Genomic DNA, 24,287 nt, shown 5'->3' on the forward strand with positions numbered 1-24,287 from the left:
CAACACTCTATTATTATGCTTCCTCTGATCTTCTTAGGTCATGGACATAAAAGAAGAAAAAAAAAAACTAAACCATCTAAAGCGCAGACAATTACTTCAAGTTGTGTTTGTCCTGCTAGCAAAAATTCTATAGCATCTTTTTAAAGAAGTTGTTTTAAAATACCATCATCTAGAAAATATTTGAGCTCCAAATAAATTCTTGAGGGTAAATATCTGGTACTATGACTCTGTGAATACATTACACATATTCTAAACTAGTGTCACCTGCCTTGTATATGAGCAGCAGCAAATAAAACGTCAGTCCTCTGCCTGAAAAACTGCTTTCTACGGGTCTCCAAATCTGCCGTTAGAGATCACACATCCAAATATCCACATTCTATGTTGACTTGAGTCCACACTCAAAGCCATAGTACCAGAAATTTACCCTAAAAATGTGAAGGACCTACTTCAAGTAGTTTTATAGATAATGGAATTTTAAAATGGACCCTCAAAAAAAAAAAAAAAAAAAGAAAAAAAAAAGAAAAAGAAAAAGAAAAAGAAAAAAAAAAGGAATTTTTGTGGCCAAAACTGCGATGGTCAGGTGGGAAGATTTTTCCTTATAAACTGCATGTCTGCACAGGAGGTTTTTGTCAAATGTTTTTCAGTAGTTCATCTCATCCTCATCTGACAGTTTTATTTATTTATCAAATCTGTACCTGTCGTCTAGACGGGCTACGTAAAAGTTCAAGTTCATGTAACTGCAGGAGAAGAGGGTCCTCTGAGGTGAAGGCTTTTCTCTCGTGGAACGCAGCGATAAATAAAACCTGCATTATTCTTTCAGTCAGACTGCGAGGCCTCTGAAACTCTGAATCCTCTAGATGAACTAATTTTCCTTCGCATCAAATTCATTTCATCGCTGAAAGCAAAGCACACAGAAGCTTGCTTGACTGTTCAGATGCACTCATTAAGAAGTATTTACCCAGCAAGTCTACGCATCGATTGCTTCGGTTTGCAAATGCATAATCAGTGAGACTAAACTCAAAGCGGGCGACACCTGCACAGCTTCAACGCACATCTGCAGCACAGTGACGCGGCAGCATATCAAAGTTTGAGTCGCAGAAGAAGAAGACTGTTATTACAGACGCAAACCAGCTGACTCTGTGTGTGTTCCTGTCTAGCTATCTTTGTGAGGACCGAAATCTGCAAAAAAAAGTTTCATTTAGTTGACTTTCATAGAAGTTTTTATTGCACGGTCCTAGGGGCCGTGAAATTGCTGTTGAACTTATCTGCTCCTCTTCCTCCATGGTCCTCTTCGCATATACTGTATCTGATCCCTGTGACTGACACACTCACCCGTCCTCACAAGTTTAAAGGCCTCTTTGAGGCTCAAAATGTGGTTTTAGTGTCAGAGTTACAATTGGGTTATGGTTAGGTTTAGGGTTAGGCATTCATTTTCATTTTTAATGGTTAGGGTAAGGGGCTAGGAAAACCATTATGTCAATGAAGGTCCTCACTAAGATAGCTGAACAGGGTTGTGTGTGTGTGTGTCACGATAACACTGAGCTAAGAGTTTCCTTTGAATTGAAGTTAAAGTTAAGGTTTTTTATTAATTTATTTTATTTAACTTTTCATTTATTTACTGACACATTTTCACTGCATTATTTGTTCACGTTTCCTCTTTTATTATAATTATGTCTCTATTCTTTCACATTACCTGCCTTTATGTTTAGCTTTCATTTATTTATTTTTTTTAGCTCCAGTGTTTCTGTATGATGTCTGGGTGTCTATATCCATGTATAGGTCATGCTGCAGGGATGGAGGGGTGATGAGAGGGTGTAGTCAAGGAGATGCATGTGTGTATTTTTGTTTATTTTCCGTTTTTAATGTGTACAGCACTTTGAGTTGAATCTTTATTGTATGAAAAGAGGTAAATAAATAAAGTTTTGATTGATTGATTTGACTGAAGTGAATGCTTACTGACGGCGTCGGGTTTCTTACCTCGTTAGATTCTGTGCGATACAGTTCATGGATGAAGTCAAAGAGTGGGTGAGACTTCCCCAGAAACAACACGTCACTTCCCAGGCTGTTTCTCCTCTCTGAAACAGAGCACAGAAAGCAGGTGTGGTCAGAAAGGAGAGAAAAAACAAGTGTTCACAAACTGCTACCCTGCTCACACAGGTCTGAGTGTAAACGGGAGAGAAGCCCATGATTAGAAAACAGAAAAATAAAGAGATAAATGACCACATTTATGTCAGAACAATGATAAGAAAGGTGAATATGGGTTCTACTGCAAACTGTACGTTGTGGGGATGATGACTGAAAAAAATAATATCTGCATATATATGCAAATACATAAAACGCACCTGTCTGACTATAACACAGTTCTTTAGACCCTTTAACCCTTTATCCAAACATGGAGAGGAGCAGAGATGGCAGCACTGCAACCCTTTAACATTTTGACACTACAGCCAACCCCAGCTATTGGAGTGCTTTGTTACTGCATTATGGTGATAATGTCAGAATTACAAACATAAAGTGAGTTTTACATCAAACACCTTTATCACAGAAGGTAAAGTTCACCGAAAGAGAAATCCAGATGTTACATTTGATACAATGGGCTTTTACTCACTTTCCTCAGGAGTGAGGTCGGGGTAAACATCAGCCAAAGCCGCCCTCAGCCGACGTTCATCCACAAAAGGCAACAAGGCAACACCTATGAAAGTAGCACCATGATATAAAACAAGTGCACTTACAGTAATAAATAGTGTAATCATGTAATAGTACAGTATTACATTCTCTAAATCAGTTTTTAATGTGTACTCAGGTTATATCTTCTCCTTTTTAAAACTTTTATTCTGAAGTCAAAGCCTCTATATTCCCGCACTGAAACATTTTTTAGGGAATTTGAGCCCTTCATACCAAAATGAGCCGCATAGTTAATATCAAATAAAAAAGTGTGTCGAATGAAACGTTGGCTTAAAAATATATTTCCATTTATTAACAATAAAGATTAAACAAAAACAGCTGTAATAAATCTCTCTGTCCACATTATTTAAATGTCACAGACTCACCCTGCCAGGCGTATTTCTTGCCGTTTAGATCAATGGCAAAGTCATCGGGGTAAAAGTCGATGATCGAGGAATCCTGCATCAAAGGAAGCGATTTAGTAAAACTCAAAAAGACACTGGCACAACTACCACAACTAAAAAGATCAGAGAGCAGCAATACTGCTGAGCCGTTTCATGCCTGAAACTTACCGGACTGCTCATGAGGTTCCTCCATGTTGGTGGCAGGAAGTTACCGCTGGCGGCAGGAAACACTCCCATCAGCTGCTCCAGTGGCTTGAACTGCACAAAACACCCACCAAACAGTCATGTCTGTTGATTAAACCCTGAAGATCGGACGCTGTAGTGTGCGATGCTGCCGTATGATTCACAGTTGTGCGCTGGTGTGTCTTGCATTGCTTTGACATGATCAGTTGATCAAGTTGGATTTAAGTTTGTTTGTTTTTGCCTTGTCTGTTCCACACAAAGTTCCCGCCAGAGTGAACGTTATATTACATTCAGCAGATGATGAGATAATTGAATTATTCCAGCACTTTCTTAATACGACTTCCTTTTTTTCCACCCTTTTGTTACATCTCCCAACTTTTTTAAGACCTATCAAATTCAAAAGGAACTGGTATTGGTTGTATAATTATAGATTTTCTCAGTTTAAACCTTTGATGTGTTTTCCTTGTTCTACTGTTGTTCATTGTGTTATGTTTTAACTTTCATTTCATAACGCCAGCTTAATACTTAGGGAAGACCAACAGGTCAACTGAGGTGAACTTTTACGGTGTTTTAGTGAATTTCTTTAATAACTTGAGCTGCTATCAGTGGCTTTACAAGCAACAAGCTATAGCAGCCTTTAGTTTAAAGGAACATGACTGATTCAACACACTTTCAGATTTCACTGCAGGAAAAACAACATTTCTCACTGAAAAGTCACAGAGAGAAAGATTGAGAATGAGGAGGAGAGAAATAAATCCATTCTTACTGGTTTGGTGTCCTTCTCAAAGTCTGAGAACATGTCTTTGATGCCTTTGAAGTCAGAGGCGAACGGTGCGTAGTGGAACGGGAAGTACCACTTCCAAGAAGCACAGCCCTGCAAATCAACGAGTAAACAATTCCAATCAACAACTTAGCTCTGAGCTTAAGATCAGTTAATGGGGCCAATGTTTGACTGAAAAAAGAAGCTTGTTGCATATAAAGTAATTAAATGTATGTAATTACATATAAAGTAATTAAGTGTGATGCTGGTGCACACATGGAAGTTATTCACAAATATGAAGAAGGATCCACATCTCACCAGTGGAGTTCTTAGTGGCTTTATCCCTTACCTGGATAATAAATTAGCTTTATGTTCACTTTACAATAATAAAAATACAGGAAAAAATCCAAAAATCAACACATTTCAGTCACTCACATTAGGCATAACTCTCATAAAATCTGGTGACTCATTTTCTGCTCAGTTTAATCATTGGTGTTAGTTTATTGTTGTTCATTCAGCATTAGCTCGTTTGGCACGATATCAACTCAAGCACCCAGATGAGGGGGAAAAGAAATTAAAAGCAACTTCGAAATGGAAGCAGAAAGCTTTTCTCTGCCCTTTTTCTTTAGCAGCACTAAGCTTAAAATCCAATCTGACCAGTCTAAGGTGGCAGTGCTGACATTTTAAACCTTTCACTGAATCCTCAGGCAGCTTTTGCTTTTTATTCAAACTTTCTACACTTTCAGACATGCCAGATTATTTTTTTTTTAGTTTTTTTTTTTTTTTTTTGGCTTGATGGTTAAACAACAATAATGAGGGGAAAAAAAACTAAAACTAGACTGTAGTTCAAACCATGATGCCTCTGAGGGAAAGAAAATAAATAAATCTCTCCCACACCTGCTGAGAGGCTCTTGCATCTAAAATGTAATCACCTTCCTCTGTTCTGTGTTTCAGAAATGTTTGCTGACAAAGAAGAAAAAAAAGCTCTGGGGAAAGGAAAAAAAAAAGTCGTCACCATGCAGTTGGACCACTTATCCTTCCTGAGCAAACATGCCTCGCACCAAAGAACAACCTTCACTTCCCACAATCCACCTTTGAGAAAACGAGGTCCTCCGGTAAATCCACCAATCCTCGCATCTCAGCCAATCTCAGCTTTAAAGCCCAGCACTCTATTATTAAAGGTGGTCATTCAAATGATAATACGGTCCTTTTACCATGATAAAAGGCAGAGGAGGCTCTGATCGCCACATTCGGACGATCGCACAGATCATTTATGGTAATATGGCAAAATGTTTTGTCTCAAGGACTCGGTTCATTTGTGGCAGAGGCTGGCAGGGTCAAAGATCACGAACTGCAGCAACAAGGGGGGGGGGGGATATGAAAATATATATATATATATATATATATATACACACACACATATATATACACATACACGCTTACTGTCCTGACTCAGAACAGCTGACAACAGGAAGTGAAAGTTGTTACCTCAATATGTTATTAAGTACATGAAGGAGCCACAGATTCAACATACACAGACCTTTCAGTTTAAATATATAAATGGGTGATTTATTCACACTGTGTTCACATTAGTGAGTCAAATAATCAAAAATGCATTAACAGATCTTTTTTTTTTTTTTAAATAAACTGAATTTACTGATTTAAAATCCACATGTTGAAAAGAAAACTATTTTATGACATTTCACTAAAATTATTTGGGAGGCACTGAAATATCCACAAAATATCATTTGTTCACTGGTTATTAACATCCACATTGAGCGATGTATGATTTGTTTCTGAAACTGGAAAGCAGACGTCTGTAAAAATGTGGGACATTTATTCATGTAACCATTTTAAAATTTGATATTTCATTGGTTCATAATCTGTGCATGTTTAACGACTGCGAGTATGAAAGTACGTCTGAATTGGTTGACTTAGGATCCAGTTACTATCCAGCTGCTCAAGTTTTTTGCTATTTCTTAAACAAAACCCAATAAAAATACTGAAGAAAAATGACAGATGACTTAAGATTACAGTAATATTACCCCAGTGATTGCCAAAGTTTTTAAACAAACATTTTAAATTGATCATCTCCATTTAAAGTTATAAGAACAACAAAACTCGCCCTGTATAATTATCACCACTGATGAGCAACATTAAATCCTTAAAGAGATTTGAAATGTGTCAGGGCTCACCACAAACATTCTGCTTATATTTATTTTTCAATATGCGCTCATTAGATAACTTTCATATGGTTTGTTTTTTGTCACAATGCTGGGAACACTCGGGTCCATCAGCCATGAAATGTAGAGAAATCAGGAAACAGCTCAACCTTCTTTAAACTGAAGAAATAAAGCTCAGTTTCCATTCAGCCTGAAATAAAATAACATTTTTGGACACAGGTTTCTCCCTTCGTTGACTTTTACCCCGACAACTTTGCCCTTCAAAATTGCCTGTCAGTCCTGTAATGCTATAGAGCCCATTAACATCTGCATGCACCGCCGCAAATTACAATAAAAATACTAAAAAGGCAAATCACCAGTGTCAACAAAGCATGAACATTCAAACTGCCATTAGAGAACAGCCTGCTAGTTGGAAAACTGTCATTTGCGGCCATTCGGTTGTAAAGAAATGAATTATTGGCAGAGGAGACCTTTTCTGTACATCCAACAGATTACTGGAGGAAAAAAAAAATTAGTTTTTTGCCCTTATGATGAAAAGCAGAGACAGAACGGGGATAAACTGAGCTCTGTCTTCCCCGATCACTTGGTGAGGTGTGCGTGATCTTAACTCAGTCAGTGGCGAGGAGAAACGTGAATGTGTGGCAGCGAAGAGCAGACACGTCTCCGTCCGTCGAGGGCCCGCTAATGAATTCACTCAGAGCGGCCCCCTGAGACGGGCTTTGGATTGGCGAGCGTGTGGAGTCGACAGAGTGTGCATACGAGGAGAGCACAATCAGCCAGGACAAATCCCCCCCGGCTCAGCGCCCTGGCTCTCCTGGAGAGGGACCCCAGCTGATTATTTCATTTCAACATAAAGATCAATATTTTACAACACTACAATGATTCGTGTATAATCACACTGCAAACAACAGCAGCAGATCTCAGTGTTAGATGAGCACGAGTTTATTTCGTGTAAATAAGTAAAACTAAAATAAAAACATAGTAAATAATAATAAAAGTGAGAGTCATTCATGTCGGAAGGCTTCATCTAAATGCAACGAAACACATATCAGTCCCTGGGTTAATTCACTTGTGAGGAGGATTTATCAGAGGACCTTGTTACCTCAGAGGTGAGTTGTGGGAAGTAAAGTTCGCATTTCTGTGTCAGACATGTTTGTTCAGCAACAGTAAGTGTACCGACTCCTCATTAAGGTTTTGGTTTACTTCCTATCAGGTGTGTGGTCAGGCAGGATTAAAGATCAAGCTGTAGCGATCTTTTATTTTCATGTTTTCAATCATCACACAACATTTTTCCTCCGAGTCCTATTCAAATGCAAATCATCTTCAAAAACAACAAGCAAGTGGTTCTGATCTGATTCTACTCATTTCCATATTTTGATTCTTGGACTCTACTAGAGTAGCTTTGCATAATTCACAGTTCAGAATAGTCCTTATTCTTATTGTTCCAATCAGTTTAGCCTCTGACATTTTAGCTCCCCTCCCTTAAACTAACTTCTTCTCACTGGCTGCTCCGTATAAACAAAAGGTTTGAACCACATTAAGGATATCCTCTCTCTGACTTCACACAAGACCACAAGTAGTTAAAGAAATGAAACAGAGCAGTCAGACCAGTCTGAAGACTGAGCTTTAGGCTCTCCAACACACTATTAAAACTTTGGAAGGACAAATGCTCTTCCTTGAGGAAGAAACATGGTTAGAAAAGAAATTGTTATCAGAGATCACTTAACAGTTTGGTGAAATCAAATAGACTAAAAATAAATCAGAAGCACTCACGGCTGTATTACTAAAAGTAAGAGCATTTCCACATATGAATAGGCCTCACGGTGTTGGGACTAAACACGTGTACCCTTAAGAAAACCAGCTATCAGTGAAGCTAATTGTTAAACAGGTTCAAATCTTTTAGGAAGCATAAAGACTGAACCCAGGTCATGTGGTCTAATAAGCCCAGATACACCAGGATTTAGAGTGACAGGAACATCACAGTGAGAAGAACATCAAATTAAGTTAAGCACATGCCTAGCAGCAACAATACAAGCAAGTGAAGGCAGTTTTATCAGTTGCTTACATCAAGGCTCAGCAATGTTAGTTTCCTAAATAATTATGTCATGTGAACACCTGAATATACTGAACAACCAGGTTTTACCATCAATGGACGTTTCACAGGGCATGAAGCTCGTTTCCACATAGACCTAGAGAAGACTTCACACAACTAGGCTGCCTCTCCCACTACCTCTACAAGCTTGTGGTGAAAAATGAAAGCAACTTATCTTTAATGTCCAGCAGGGGGCAACTCCTTTCACTGCATGAACAACTCCTGTTGTATCCAGATCTACAGGAAAGTGTCCCTCCTGCACACTTTGTTTATGACTTCAGCAAAGTCCCTTCTGGTTAGCTGATGCTCTCAGCTGCTAGTTTAAAGTATACGTGAATTCATTTTGTGTATTTAAAGTAAAATCGAGGATACAGCAGAGGAAAAGCAAGTATCAACATGTAGTGCTCTTCTCAGTCAGATCCACCCATTTCCCGTAACTCAGGTTTCAGCAAGCAGCAACAAAATCCAGAATGATCAAATGCTTCAGAAACTAATGAGCGATACTTAACCCTGATGCATCGAGCAGGACAGAGACTCTCACTGTATGCTGAACACAATGACAAAGCTTTATATTCTATTCTATAAATGGCTTTATCCATGTTACTCAGTCGATGTACCTTACAGGTTCACCTTTACAGAGAATGTGAGGTTTCTGTGTCAAACACAGGTTCTGGTCGCGAAATGACAAGAAAAAGAAAAAAAAGCATCCTTATCCTTTAGCTTCCCCTCAAAAACTTTAGTGATTTTCTCAGTCTTTGTTTGCACTGTTAGCACAAAGTTCTACTCTGTGCATCATTCACCTTAAATTTTTCCCCTCAGTGTCTACATGAAAGCTAAAATATCCAAAAGTTAGAATTCACCTTGTGGCAGCCACACTCTTGATTTAATTTTACGAAAGCTATCGTTAACTTTTGTTAGCAAGAACTTCATGTGATTAATCTTTTTACACATGTATAAATAAGACCTTAACTAAAAAAATGTTACAAAAAAAGAGAAAAAGAACTGCTGAAAGACGAGTATGTGGAAGTTCAAGGAGAGAAGCACTGCTCTGAAAAATAAACTCTTAACCTTACCAGCAATATTTGGGAACTTAACATAATTTGATTCTGTAACTCAGGAACAGGATCAGAAAGGTTGACGTTGTGCATAAATTCATCAAAAAAACGACTAAATACACCTGCCTCTCCATTTGTAAAGGTGGAAAGCTCGGGGTTCAAAGTTCAAAGAAAACTATTAAACGGTTTCTAAAGCTAGCATCTGGGTGAAGTAAAGGCTTTATAAACCAGTGAGAATATGTTTCTCAGCAGGAAAAGAAAAACACGGGAAAAAAAAAAGAACACATCGCTGCTGAAGACATGCTCGTTTGTACACAGTACTAAACCCACCGTGTGACTTCAGTTACCTGGTAATAGTAGCGCAGTACCCAGCAGAGACCCTCCACGTACGACTGGACCACCTTCCGCCTGAAATCCTCATCTGTCGCGTCCACGTCAAACTTGTTCTTGTAGTACCTCTGCTTCCAGCCTTCCTCCCACAACCTGCAGGACACAAAGGGGTGGTCACACTCACTCAGAAGATTGAACTAACTTCTTAACCAACAGCACTAACCAAGAAAGACATTACACACAGGTCCAAACACTGAGATTTAAGTCATCTTACTGGAAACCACACTGTGGGGTTATTATTAAGTAATTTAGTCATCAGTCTCCTTAAGAATTCAAATGAATAATAATTAACAAGTATCTCTGTCAGCGTGCGTGCACAAATCAGTCTTAGCTAGTAGTAGTACAGCCAGAAAATGTGGCACGGGGAAGTTGATGGTAAGTGCTCTGCATTTTGTTTTGCTTGTTTTTCTTCCATCTTCCATCCATCAGAACAGTGTCAACTACCACAGCCAGTCAAATTTCATATTTACCAGTGGACTGTCCAAAAGGCCAGGAGATGACCTTTGGAGAAGTTAATTAGGCATCAACACCCACCTTCCCAACACTGACCTTTAAATAAAATCTCATTTGAGGGAATTCTGCCCAATGCAACATTTTGGGGGTTAAAATGTGGATTAATTTGCGCACAGCTCCAGACTTCCACTAACATGCTTTCATTCAACATCAGTAACATCTGTCTGAACCCCACCACCTCCAACAACTTCACAATGTCTAATTTTTTTTAGACTGCCCCCACCTGTACTGATGACCACACAAAAGCTTGATATCTCAGTTAGTAATAAAGATGGGAATATGGGAAATCAACTCCACTGGTACAAATACTGCCAATGGCCAAGAATTGCAAATCCATTGTTGATTATTGGCTGACATGACCAAATCTTTACAGTTTAGGTAAATCTGAACAACATATTCAAATAAATGGCTCATCTATAGGCTGAAAAACCAGCTGGAACAGTTCAACGGCTATGACTTCGCGGTAGATTTAGGGCGGCGATGCCGTTCTGCACACATAATCAGGGTCGCCCGGCATCTGCGCGGCGGCTCCTCGGAGCGGCCTGCGGGAAGCTGCCGACTCCTGAGAGAAAAGCCTCCATGAATACCAATTTAGCCCGATGGATTTAGCAGCTCTGACGAGTGCGTCACAGAGGAATTTACTCGAACGCTCCTGCTTTCCATATTAATCACGTGCAGAGGGGAAGTGGGAGCTGTTCAGCAGAGCAGGGAGTGTGTGTACAAATGTGCGTACTAATATGTGTGTGTGTGCGCGCAGCGGAGATGGCAGAGAGTTAAAGAGCTTGTGGTGCAGCTCGGTGGCATTAATGAGCACGTCTCTCCTCTTCTGTTTGTTAAAGCGACCTTTGCTGACTGAAGTTCATCTGCACAGATTTATTTTTAAGGTGTTTTATTAACTGCACGCACGCGGTTCCCTGGGCATTCAAATTACAGGTTATTTGTGGTTATGAAGGAGCTTCCAGTTATAAACAGCTTCAAGAAAACTCGACAGACAGCAGCCGATTTACAATAATGATGAAATAAATGACTGACCTCATAAACAAATAATTTTGTTTTGCCTATTTTCTGGTCACCGTGTGAGCCCAGCAGAGACGCTAAATGTGCTGAGAAAGGAGCCAATGAGCAGCTTGTCTGACACGCCAGCTTTGTTACTTGCAGAGTATTATTCGGGTCGTGGCGGTTTGTAAAAGCAGGTTTAATTCAAGCATAGCTCTTTGGTGTGGGCACTTTGAGAGTTTGTACCTGAGAAGTCAGTGAAAGTTGTGTTATGAAACCTTGTTTTCACACCAAAATTAATTTATTGTGATTAACTTTACTTATAATTAACTTAAACTAAAAAATGTCTTGCTTACAAAGTTGTATGAGTTATTAAAATGACATTTCTATGTGCTGTTGGGTTTCTTTAATCATAAAAAAAGAATAAACCCAGTAAGACAGGGAGTCTTGACAGGCCTACAGCTGAAGTTTAAATTATGCCAAGCTTTAAATAAATATCTTTATTAATTCCACTGACAACCACTTTGGCTTTAAAGCCAAACATTCACTGACCTGTGTGCACATTCCTAATTGTAAATAAATACAGGGGGGAAAAAGTGTGTTGAGTCAAAAGAGGGGTGCCCAAATACACCATAAGTGTTCATCACGAGTGTTCAGGCTTACTGGAGCTGTATCCTCGGTTCTTTTTAATCTATATGTTGATGACTTATCAAAGAAGCTGAAAGTGGGTGGATGAATAGCAGCTTTCTAGTGAACCACATTATGTATGCAGATGATTTTGTGGTCTTTAGTCCTCTTTGCAGTGGTCTCCAGCAGCTCCTTCATATATGCTTTGCTTATGATGTGGAAAATGAGCAGAGCATAAGAGCGCTGTCATGATTAATAGAGCCAAAGAGGAGAAACGGGGGAAAAGATATCCTGAAATTAAACCGTCAGTCTGGAATCTAACTGTCTGCACTAAGATTTAAGACTAAATAAGACTTCGGATCAAATGATGGATGACGAAGATATTTATAGGAAGATAATGTATGCACAAGCTAACATCCTGCTGTAAATGTTTATTGCATATACAGGTAGGATGAAGAAGTCTATCTAGAAGATAGTGTACACCTCTGCATGTTGCATACCTGTGATGAACAAACTACAGGAACATGAGTTTATGGATATAATGAAAACATGAAGTAGTTACAGAAGAGAACAAGATGATATGGTGCACGTGAGAAGTTTGTTTGCTTGAATCGTTTAAAGGGGAACAATTTATTTGTAGGCTTATTAATTCTAAAAATGAAATTAATGCGGGTTAGCAAATATAAGAAATTGGGGGAGATTCTGTATTCACTTTAGATTAAAACACAGTAATCCCACCCTTTGCTGTGAGCCCGCCCACCTAGTTTGTAAGGATTTACCTGACGTTGTCTTCAGGCTCCGGCTCGCTATCGCTGTCATCAGCTTTCCTCTTCACTCCCCTGCTGTCTGCACTGTCACTGGGACCTGCAGACGACTACCGAGGGTGATTAAACCCCAAAACAAACACACACACACACACACACACACACACACACACACAATTAAAACCCTGACTGGACTACTTGAGCATGAGCAGAAGCACTTTCAAACACAACAGGTTAGCGGTCTTTCCTTTCACACAGCAGCAGTGTTGTAGTGTTTGCATTGAGCTTTAACAGTTCTGCCTGTGCAGACGGAAATCTTTAAATTCTCCCCAAAGAAACAGTTTCATTAAACCGGTGTGTCGCTGGAAATAGCAGAATATTTTAAAATTTCCTGAACAAGCTTTATGGTCACTGAGCTGTGCTCCACCGCAGTCGGCGTTCATTCTCGTTATCTGATACAATCTAAAGCGATTGCTTTGCATTTTAATATAACTCAAAACAAAAATAATTCCTGGACCATGTCTGTTTTAGTTACACAGGTCTAAGTTGGTAATATTACTCTTTCATTTGAAGAGAACAGATTCTCAGGTCACTAATGTAATACTTTTAAAAATCTCTTATCCAAGTACTAGTATAGTAGTACATTTGCATCAGTTTTAAAATGTATTATTCGACCAAGAGAAGCAACAAAATCTTTAAAAAGGAGAAGATTGAACTGATCAATATTTCCTGTAGTTCAAATGAAACGTGATTATTGGTTAATCGTTTTAAAAAAAGGGTATATAAAAACTGCCTATCTATATATATATATATATATATATAGTAAATGCTGAGCATTATAACACCTTTCTGCTCACAATGAGTCGACTATATGCATTCACGTCAGGTAAAGCTGCTCCTGCATATACATGTGTATTGTCTGTGTTTGAAGGACACTGAATCCGCTGCCTTAGCTACAAGCTTTCCTTTTTTTTGCCCCCTTGAAGCCTTTGTACTCTTTTCATTCATGTGCTAATTGACAGCCGATAAAATTTAACGCTGCACGACGGCAGGAAATTTACCAACTTGGGAGACACTTTAGAATACAGACGCTGGCGTTTTGTTCAGTTCTGTTTTTTTTTTTTGTTTGTTTTGTTTTTAAACAGGCTGCCATTTTCTCCAAATATAAATGATGGCAGAGAAGAAACGCACAAACTGACTGATAGAGCAGCATTTAAATCAAATTAATTTTTATATTTTGCTGATAGAAGAATCTCTACAGGGAAAAAAAAAAAAAAAAAAAAAAAAAAAGCCTTTTTCCCAATAACCTAAACAGCAGAATTAAAATCCCCCGAGTCCTTAACTGGGTGTTTTCCAGCCCCTGGAGGTGTAAACAGACACACACTTGAGAAGAAGAGGAGGAGAGAAGATTGTGAAGAGACTAAGAGATTATTCAGGGGATCGAAATGGTGAGGACACAAACTCTCCCGCGTGTCAGTGGTTTGGTTTCCTGTTGGTTATTTATGACTTGACACACTTTAAAACGATGCTGAACACAAAAACCAGCACCAAAAAAAAAAAAAAAAAAAAAAAATCACAACTCATATTGTGGTCAACTTAGGCACACAACTCTCAGTGTGACCTCCCACTTATATTCCACTTAAGAGGGGCAACCAATCAGAAGAAAGTTGGGCGTGGAGAAGAGCAAAGACGATTGTTTCAAAAGAGGATGAACAGAGGGGGCTCCACTGAGGCTCAGTATAAAGGAAATAATGATTATTTGGAAGCATAAATCCTGCACAGCTCGAGTCCAAGAACAAAAGGCATTGTGCTGAAAACTAACGCAGCGAGTCAATGTTAACACAGTGATATACAACTGCCAACTTACATTGCCTCCATTCTTCATCATGGCCTTCAAGGATTGAGCAGCACTCTGAGGGGAGAAAGGAAAAGGACTCCATGGCTCATTGCAATAAAATGTCAGGTTTCAAACAAAACAGTACAGGATACAATAATCACATGACTTATGGGTCCGTTATTCCTGCAATTCTCGACCTCGCAAATGGTGCCACACAGCAGGAGTGACGTCATATTTACTGGCTGCATTTTTGGTGTTATTTTGGCCTATTGCGCGCCTCTCACTCGTTGTAGCCTTGCACGGGTTGAAGAAACTTCCGTCTTGACTTCTTCTCCTGCTACACGAGCACACATGTGGTGGTTTGGTCTGAGTGGCGACACCCATCACTCAGAGTAATGCAAAGAGTACTCGCGCCCTCAGTGTTGGTATAAATGGCACAGACCTGAGGTCTGATTGTGCCCAACAAAACCAATACTGAGTGTAACGGACCTCTATGAAAAACACAATGCTGGATATGACCACACCAAGTATGGATTGCTGGTCCAGCTCGGTGGTAACTCATATTTCTGAGAAAAATCTCAGAATGACAGATCACGACAACATTACGCAAGAATCAGTAAGAGTTTTGACAAACTGACCATCAGTACTTAAAGATTTTACACAAAACAAAACCAATCTGATAGAAACACCCAGCTTTACCATGTTTGACTGCATCCTCATGTCACAGGCCTGGTGCCGAGCATTCTGGACAGCCTCGGGTCGGTCTCTTCTCCCCAGGGCATGAGGGGCAAACTGACCCGTGGTCAGGTAGGCCGGGCCCTGCTGCTCCGCCTGCAGAAACATGGACAGAATATCTCAACTCAAGCCCATAACTGTAAGAATGCAACTATGAGAACTCAAAAATAAAACAGCATGTGTAGTTTCAAATAGTTTTAGGGAACATCAGGATGAGTGGAAATGCTAAGAGCAGCAGGCTCTCGATGACTGATCAGAAACGTGGCATGCCATAAGTAAAACAGAAACACTGTCACACTTTGACTTCTACTCTAGGCTTTGTTTTTGGGTGAAGTCGAATCACACCGATTAAATCAGCTTCATTTTAATTGCATGCTGTGTTTATAGCTTTATAGTGTCTTTAGTAACCATGAAAATGAGACTGATATAAACTTCTCCATCTGAGTTCAACTCGAACTAGAAAAGTATTTTTAAGTGATATCTGCTGATTAGGCAGAAAATGACACATTAGGTTTTCTGCCCCTTCGGAGGTGACTCTGCATTGAAAATAAAGGCTAAACTTTAGCAGCAGAAACACCTGAAAAGTTTACTTTATGGCACAACAAAGATCCTATATAGTAAATTTAAACTATAAAGCCAAAATATCAGCATCATTTTCATCATACTCACTTTCATTCTTTTTCTTTTCTCTTTGTTTCTTCTCTTAAAGTTTTCCTAAAGAAAGAAGATGACATCGTGAACGATAAAATAGATTCATAAAGAGCAGAAATACTCGAACATTTCCTCGTCTTCATCTCAGGTCTAAAAGACTAAATCTGAGGAGAGAAAGTTGTGAAAATCACCTCATCCTCTTTGCGTTTCTTGAAGATGTTGTCCTCAGCAACGCCCACAGCCTGCATGATCATCTCAACTCGCTCCAGGTTGACGTATCCGTTCTGTGTCAGGTAGCCCTGCAGAAGCACATATGCACAGGGTGACTCTACACATTAAGTGCAATTGTTCAAAAACAATGATACCTATATCTATATATAACAATGATATCATTTTTCTTCCAGCGTTGGTTAAAACATTTGAAAAAAAACAAAAAAAACACCAAACAAATAGAAAAACCCTGGACACTGCTGCCTGCAGAGCTCAGATAAATGATGACACTCACTCCAGTTTTGTGAACAACATCTTTGTAGATCCTGACCAGTCGATCTATCGCTCCCTCTCTGGGGGAAACAAACAAAACCATGAACAACAGATGCAAACAAACTCCTCAACTTTTATTTCATTAATAGGGATGGAAGACTGAACATACAAATCTCAAATCTTTTTTTATACAACAGAAAAAAACAAACACCTTCTGTATATTGCACAAACAAATAACAGCACAAAAAGCTTGAAAACTATACGAGTATGAAAAACACAATAAAGAAAATAATAATAGCGTTACAGTGGATACAGCACTTAATATAACATTTCTGACAGTTGATTAGCTATGAGATGAACTTGTGGCTTTGTAATTAGAGCCAATAATAAAAAAATAAATACATAAATACTCTCTCCAGGACATTTGTTAAATTTAATTATATTCATTTTAATTGTTTACATTTATATATTTAAATTTATTAAATAATTATTATTAAATGTAATTATTATTACATTTTTATTTATTTCACCAAATCTATTATTTAAATCACTTGATTTTTTATATTTATTTGAAATGTTTTATTTATTTATTTATTTATTAAGTGAAAAAACATGGATGGATTCTAATAAGCTCAGGAATAAATACATAAAAATCTATTCACCCGAGTAAAGTCTGGGAGGAGACAGAAATGCCTTTTTGGGGTAGAGTCAGAAAGGACAGATTTAAAAAATAAATAAATAAATAAATAAATAGAAAAGCTACCTGCTGTGGCCTTGGCCCATGAATAACAAATGAAAAGTAGTTTTACTCCTCAAACATGTGCATTTTACTTTGTTTTCTTTCATTTTCTTCATTTTGGGGTCTTTTTATATTTATGTGTTTTGTTTCATTTGAGTTTTGTTCATTATGTTTCTTTTTTGGACATTTTTTTGTTGTTGGTGTTTTTTCCCCCATTTTTCTGTGAATTTGTGGCTTATTTGTAACCCAATCATTAAATATTACCCTACTGTTTTCTCTGATTCCCCTTTTTACATCATGGTGAGTAACTGTATGTACATTCTGGGTATTATTAAAGTAAACTTATGACAGCGCTTCATAATAAGTTCTTGAATAACCTTTCACTGCAGACACCCCTGTTACCACTTCCTGAATTGACACCACATTTAAACAGCGTGTTTCAGATTGATAGTCCCTGATGAAAGAACTGTATAAAGCAGTTTTAGGACGATGAACTGATGCTCACCTGATTTCTAAGGACGGAAGATGTGGTAGGAAGTCATTTCCAACAAAGAAACACATAAAGACCCAGTCATCTACACTCCTCTCAAAGTCGAAGGGAAAAGGCAGACTGGCCATGGTCAGCTCTCTAGCCAGGTACTAAAGAAAACATGAGAATTAATGGAGATGATTGAGAAGGTCATTTTATCATTGAAGCAACACTTCAGCTCCTGCTTTCATGTTCAAATGCTGTCCATAACAGATAGAGGCAGAACATTCCTCTGCAGTCTGTCTTTGATTACTTCTGAGAAAAAAAGAAAAGCTGATGATTCAAAGGAAATGTTCAAGGTAAGGCTGAAATCTTACAGCGAAGCTGACCTGAACACTGAACAGAATATATTAAACACATGTAACGAACTCTCAAAACATTATTTCATATTCTTACTCTTCCTCAAAATAGTTTCAGAGGTGCCCGAGGTTAGGAACCATCATTTTAAGCACCACAAAGGCAACCCACTGCGTTTTATTTCTGTAAAACTCATTGAACCCTTCCAGTTGGATTGCACAAATTTGATCGTTCTAGATCGATTTCATGTTTGTGAACAAAAGGTGAGATTTTGACCCTAAAATAAACAACTAAAAAGAAAGAAAGCTGATCGAAGTGAGTTTGAGTGACTGACCTCCCGCAGAACACACAGTCTGATGAATATGAACTCCTGCTCAGCCGACGGCATCGTGTTTGCAAACTCATCATGCTGTAAAACAGACATAGGTTCAGTCCGCTGACAGAGTGTATACTGCGCACTTTAAATGGCAAATGTCAGCAATGGGACATCAAACATCAATTATTTTTCAGCAGTATTTTTTGAGCCAGAATTGACCATATTTAGACAAGAGGTGGAGTCCTAAGTTATTATGTAACACTAGCTGGCTTGGTTAGAAAGCTCCACCTGTAAACTGTGCAGGCGTAACAAAGATACAGAAACATGCTAATTGCATAATAACAGATTGATAAAATGTTAAAACTTCATTCAGCAAAACCAAACCACAAACTTCTAGGTCAGCGCGATAGTACAACTATCAGGTAATTTTCCTAAAATGCTCCAAAAAGCACCACAAACATGGTTGAGAGGTGGTTCCAGTTAAAATTCCTGTAGGACAACAAACATGGCCCATTTAAACAGCTCCTACACTGAAAAAAAATTCACAGCTCATTTTGCAATGTGCACAAACAAATGTTCCAGTCAAAGACTTTCACTCAAATCGTGGATCTTCAAACTACGCTTTAAAGCTTTGTTTTTTCAGACAGCAGTGCTAACAGGGACGTAAACTTCAGAGTCGTGTTCCTCACCTGCCCCTGCTTCTCTCTGGGCATCCCCTGACAGTCCTTGATCTCGTGGCCAGTCTGTCCGCAGAGACCGCAAGGTCGCGGTTTGTTGGGTTTAAACTCCTCTCTGATGATCGTGAAGTTTGGCTCGTGAGTGGCCAGGCCCAGCATGATCAGGTCAGCTGACATGCAACGAAAACACATGGTCAAACTACTTGGTTAAAATATAAATTAGTCATTCAGACAGCAACACAAGATCTCTTGAATATGCTGGGTCAGAGGAGGTAAATGGCTTCTATTAAGAGCACTTATCCTGACTTTAAGAGGGCGGATCTGAAGGCTTACCGTCAGCTCCACACAGGCAGTGATGCGTGTTGGGGTCATGGTTGGGCTGAGCTGCAAGAGTCGACCATAAACATCGAGTCAACAGAAGATCAGACAGAGTGTGTGTGTGTGTGTGGGGGGGGGTGTGTGTGTGAAGGCTTGTACTTGATGTTTGGTCATCAAAGGTCACCTATCAAATTTGACTTCAAGGTAGAAGAGTCAACCTGATAATCAACAGCACTTTAACTTTGAACTGTGAATCTGTCACTACAGTTCAGAGTACTTCACATCAGAAGCCTCCCATATTTTCGTTTTTTCCATTTACCATTCTGCAGTGCAGCTGCATTCAAGGGGAATTACTGTGCTTTTTTCATTTCTTCTATCACAAACACGGTCTTACATAAAAAATGGCTTCAAGGATTCAAACAATGAGGTCAACATATGTCAAAGCTCAGCTTCAGACTGCTCCAATCTATCCTGCTGCTGACGAGATGAGACATACTTAATATGGTCATCTCAGGCACAAACCTTCAGTTTGGGAGCGACAGCCAATCAGAACAAAGTTGGCTTAAGGACCTAAAACACTGAGGCACTACACCAAGACCCAGTGAAAGACGAAGATTATTTTGAACATTAAGTATTGCAAAGCTTCTTCATTAAAGCCAACCATAAAAATATGGAGGTGAAATAATCATAAAAGGTCCCTTTAATTAAATCATTGGAATTGCTCTGAGTGTTAATGCATGTACCTCTCTGTCTCCTGATGAAGTCCATAATCTTGTGTTCACCTTCACCTGGGACGCTGGCATCAGACAGGAAGACCTGGATAACAGAGAAACTGAAGATTAGTGCCTGAAAATGCAAAATACCAAGAGCTGAAAACTACAAAAAAAGAGGAACGTAAGGATGATTAAACTGAGTCATTTTATTTTATAAAAGAAATAGTTGTGGGCAGGTAACATCTGGCCATAAATTAGACTCACAACAATATTCTTCCATCCTGGATCGTTAGTGAGTCTTTCGGCCACATAATATCGCAGACAGTGTGCCAGGTTGTCCATGAACTCTGTTCCCTGCAGAGAAAAGTCACTGAATCATCCATTCAAGTACAAATCCTGTAACTACGTTGTTACAAGTAAATAAAAGTTAGGCAAGATTTCACTGGATGGAGTAAACTTACTGGGGTGATACAGTTGCTGTCAAACCTTTCTTTAATCTCCTCCGGAGGAAGATAACCTCCTGTAGACGGAAAAAAAAAAAAAATCTCAATATTATACTGAGAAGAAACTAGAGGGCGGAGTTACCCCCATGTGGCTGCATTCCCTATCCAAGCTGGACAGAGAAAGAATCAGAGGGGAAAAAAAAAAAAAAAAAAAAAATCAGCAGATTTTTTTACACTGAGCTGAAATTGATCCAATCGGGTTTAAAAACAAACAAAAAACCAGGATGTTGTTTTTTTTCCAGATGTAATGCTTCAAACTCTTTTTGAGAGTTTCAATCTTCCTCCAAGAGAAAATCACCAGGAATATATTAAATACACATTTGTTTTATAAATGTCCAAAAATATTTTTCAACTGGAGTGTTTAATAAATCATTTCATACTTTAAAAAAAAAAAATCAATCAATTTGCATATGCAAGTTTAATTTTTATCATATTTGGTACATCTGCCATTTTTTTTTGCAATTTATTGTTTAAAAATCTGTTAATTTAGGTTTTTTTGGGAAAAAAATACACACAGATGATGCACAGCCCTCAAAAACTCCATGCATCAAATTTGACGCAGTTAACATTACAGTGTTTTGAATATCACATTAAAATATATTGCCCGTATTTTCAGTCCAGCAGTCAAAGAGGCAAATAAAACACCTTTCTGGATGACCTCCTCTCTCACGCGACTCTTCTCCTCCACCAACTCGACCCCTTCTTTGGAGGCACGAAACCGCCGAGAGCGCTGCTGATTCATTTTGGCACGTGGAGCCTGGGCAGAGTTAACTTTAGTTTACATCAAAGCTACTGTCAGATCGGCGTAACACTGAAAACAAGTTTACTTCACACACAGTAACACTTGTGAATGCTCATCAGTGAAAAAAACTGCACGTTTCTGTTAACGGCAGCAGCTTACCACTCCGTCGATGGCCATGTAGAGAACTCTCCTCGGCCGCACGATGTTAAACAGGCGGTCAATGTACTCGAAGATCGCGACCATCATTTCATCCTCGTTTTTGGGAGCCGGTCTGTGGAGGAAGAGACAAAGTGAAGACTTGGTATGGCTTCATTTATGAACTTTTATATATGTATAAATTTGTATAAATATTTCAAATTTAGAAAAAGACTGTTTCAATGAAATTATTGACTTCCAAATAAATTACACTGGAAACAAAAACCTCACAGGGAGTAGGTTTCTGTTATATCAGAAATGAACTGAGCTGTAAATACAGAAGATCGGTCTTTTATGTCCAGATTAAACTGAGAACGGTTCCTACTTGTCTTCTGGATGCGTGCAGGGGTGAATGATCCCATTCATGTCCAAGTACAAATTGTCAAATTCCACCTCATTGGGGTTTGGCTTCGTTGTATCAACAGGAATACGAACTCCATTACACTCCTTCCCCTGTTAACATGAAAGGAAACAAAAAAATAACCTTTTTTGCATCAGAGCTGCAACTCCGGACAAAAATACATCTTCAGCTGTTGTGAGCTGCACTCACACAGAACCTAGTGACATTTCTACAGACATGTATGTCAGGTTACAGCACAGATTTCAGAAAGCTTTGTGATTACGCAGGATATGTATGCTGTAGACAGTTTTTTACTTTTGTATGCAATGTTTATGGCAAATAGCTCTTGTGAATCATAAAGAAACGAGGAGTGGCTCAAAACATTTGCACAGTACTGTTTAACAGCAGACCAGTAAAGTAATTATAGCTATTGTTAATTTTAACAATACAAAAACAACGAATCCAAACACTTTCTGTGTTTGCTGTCAGGTTAAAGTTCCGCGTGGGTTTCAAACATTCACACAGCAGCAATGTTATTTACAGTGTCACGTGTAAGTAAACAGACTGCACGAGCTTTGATTTATCGTCCCCACTCTCGCCAAAACATTTCGCATTGCCGTAGTAACTTCACCCGCTGTGTGCAGCGATTAAAACGCAGTCAAATGCGCGAGAAGAGTGTTAAAAAGCTTCCCGATAATGTTCCTCGGACAGGCTGCTAGCTTTCAAAGCTAACCACTCACCTTTTCCTCCACACAGTGCACAATAATTGATGGATGTTTTCGGCTGAGCCAACGGAAAAACGCCGGAACTCCCATCTCCGGTAAACAGTCGTTTCTATTTCAACGGTTAAAATACGAACAAGTAGGCAATGATTAAAACAGCTTAATTAAAACAAGATCTTAACTGTCGATGCGTTGGCTACATGCTGCTGGCCGTAGCCATTGTGTACCTTTTCCGGTTTATGTCGAATATTTCCGGAGCATCCTGAAGTGTCTCGCAACTCCACAGCGACCCCATAGGTCGGAGACGGTACTGCAGGCATCCAACGGTCCTGATAATGGAAACAACTGATCCACCAGGATTGTAAATTAATGAATTAATAAAATAAATATTTATTTCTGGACTATAGTCACCACTTATGTAAGCGGAATATAATGTTGAAAACTGACTGGGATCTATATTTCCTCCTTAATACTTTATTTTTGTTATTAGGGATATTAATATGCAGGTATTGTTAAATTAACATGAGTATAAATGAGTATAAATCAACTGCTGAACGATCTTTGCTTCCTGAGAAAGTCTCTGAACTTGTCAGCGTTCATATTTTCTTTTTTTTTTTTCTTTTTTTTTTTTGCCTGTCCCGTTTGGCTCTTTTGCCATCAGAATTATTGTCTAAAGGCAAAGAAAGATGCCCAACGGATTTACTTTACCAAATTGACCATCCCAGCCTTGCCGTAATGGTCCATTTGATTCACCTTTTATTGTTTATTTTATTTTCACTTACTGAATACGGGACAGACTTGACTGGGGGAAAGAAGGGGAGAAAGAAAGAGGGAAAGAGAAACAGCTGAGAAGAGGGACGGGGCGTTCATATTTTCTAAAGTTGTCTAATGCAGTCAATGAATTAATAATTTACTTTAAAACTTTTTTAGCACACAGAAAATGACAAATAAACAACACATATTATGAATTTTAATTTTAATATTGTTATAAACATGTACTACAGGGGTATGTGCTCTGTCACTCAGTGTTTTTGTTTAAATAAAATATTACATAATAATAATAATAATGATAATAATAATAAGCATCATCATCATCATAATCATCATCATAATAATAATAATCACTTCTATAGTTGAGTTTTCATGTTAAAAGTGGGGACTGAAATGAAAACAGTGCTTTGAAGAAACCACCGAAAGCCAACAGGTGTGTGAGAGGTGTGATCCTCGCAGACTCTCACTCGTGTCCATATTCCCTAATTGCGTTGTGGTTGATCTTACATGATGTTCCTTTAATGGGGACTCTCTGAACAGATGCCCTCTCGCTTCCCAGCTCTGCAGCAGCACATTTAAGGTGAATTAGATTTTTTTCCCTCCCTCCTCTCTTCGCTGGTTCATGCAGCGGGGGAAAGGGGCCATTAGCCTCCCCTCTTCAGGCAAGGCGGGTCTGACATCAACACTGCAGTATTATTACTGCAAAGAGCCGCTGATGGAAAACACTTGGCCTGCTCCGACGAGCCATTTCCATAAACATTTACGCTGGAGCTGCAGGTAATAGGACAGAGGTGTCGTTTTAGTGTTTGTGGAGAGAAATGGAGAAGATAAAGTGAAATCTGATGCAAATGGCAGATGTGAAAGCGCACGGAGGTGCAGCTCGGGAGTATGACACAAGAATACATTCCGGCACCTGCACACGATGAGTTGCTGAATTCATGGAAAAATGGTCGCTCATTCTGGGCTTTGACTGATTTCCATAAAGTTTTTCTGTTGAGATAAAGTGGGAATTTTGGTTTATCAAAACAATCTCACAGCAGAAGTTTTAGTTTAAGCATTTCAGAAGTTAAAAAAACATGTTTCATTCG

The 24,287-nt window shown here is 38.8% G+C and overlaps 1 protein-coding gene across 1 annotated transcript in view; it reads right to left on the minus strand.

Annotated features, from left to right (window-relative positions):
* xrn2 (5'-3' exoribonuclease 2) overlaps positions 1-22,747 on the minus strand; it is a 48,229-nt gene extending 25,482 nt beyond the window's left edge. Inside the window, exons 1-24 of the mRNA XM_014408471.3 lie at positions 22,656-22,747; positions 22,447-22,540; positions 21,692-21,819; positions 21,331-21,442; positions 21,075-21,186; positions 20,388-20,446; positions 20,191-20,280; positions 19,957-20,029; positions 19,229-19,279; positions 18,908-19,065; positions 18,237-18,311; positions 17,582-17,715; positions 16,360-16,417; positions 16,046-16,153; positions 15,873-15,917; positions 15,168-15,299; positions 14,499-14,543; positions 12,647-12,741; positions 9,689-9,824; positions 4,018-4,125; positions 3,237-3,326; positions 3,051-3,123; positions 2,609-2,692; positions 1,978-2,075 (exon numbers count right to left, since the gene is read on the minus strand). Of these exons, the coding sequence (XP_014263957.3) occupies positions 1,978-2,075; positions 2,609-2,692; positions 3,051-3,123; positions 3,237-3,326; positions 4,018-4,125; positions 9,689-9,824; positions 12,647-12,741; positions 14,499-14,543; positions 15,168-15,299; positions 15,873-15,917; positions 16,046-16,153; positions 16,360-16,417; positions 17,582-17,715; positions 18,237-18,311; positions 18,908-19,065; positions 19,229-19,279; positions 19,957-20,029; positions 20,191-20,280; positions 20,388-20,446; positions 21,075-21,186; positions 21,331-21,442; positions 21,692-21,819; positions 22,447-22,540; positions 22,656-22,723 (2,226 nt within the window). The 5' untranslated portion in view covers positions 22,724-22,747. The remainder of the gene's footprint in view (positions 1-1,977; positions 2,076-2,608; positions 2,693-3,050; positions 3,124-3,236; positions 3,327-4,017; positions 4,126-9,688; positions 9,825-12,646; positions 12,742-14,498; positions 14,544-15,167; positions 15,300-15,872; positions 15,918-16,045; positions 16,154-16,359; positions 16,418-17,581; positions 17,716-18,236; positions 18,312-18,907; positions 19,066-19,228; positions 19,280-19,956; positions 20,030-20,190; positions 20,281-20,387; positions 20,447-21,074; positions 21,187-21,330; positions 21,443-21,691; positions 21,820-22,446; positions 22,541-22,655) is intronic.
* Positions 22,748-24,287: the final 1,540 nt, after the last annotated feature.

This window comes from Maylandia zebra, linkage group LG15 (assembly GCF_041146795.1).
Source record: "Maylandia zebra isolate NMK-2024a linkage group LG15, Mzebra_GT3a, whole genome shotgun sequence".
Lineage (NCBI taxonomy): Eukaryota > Metazoa > Chordata > Actinopteri > Cichliformes > Cichlidae > Maylandia > Maylandia zebra.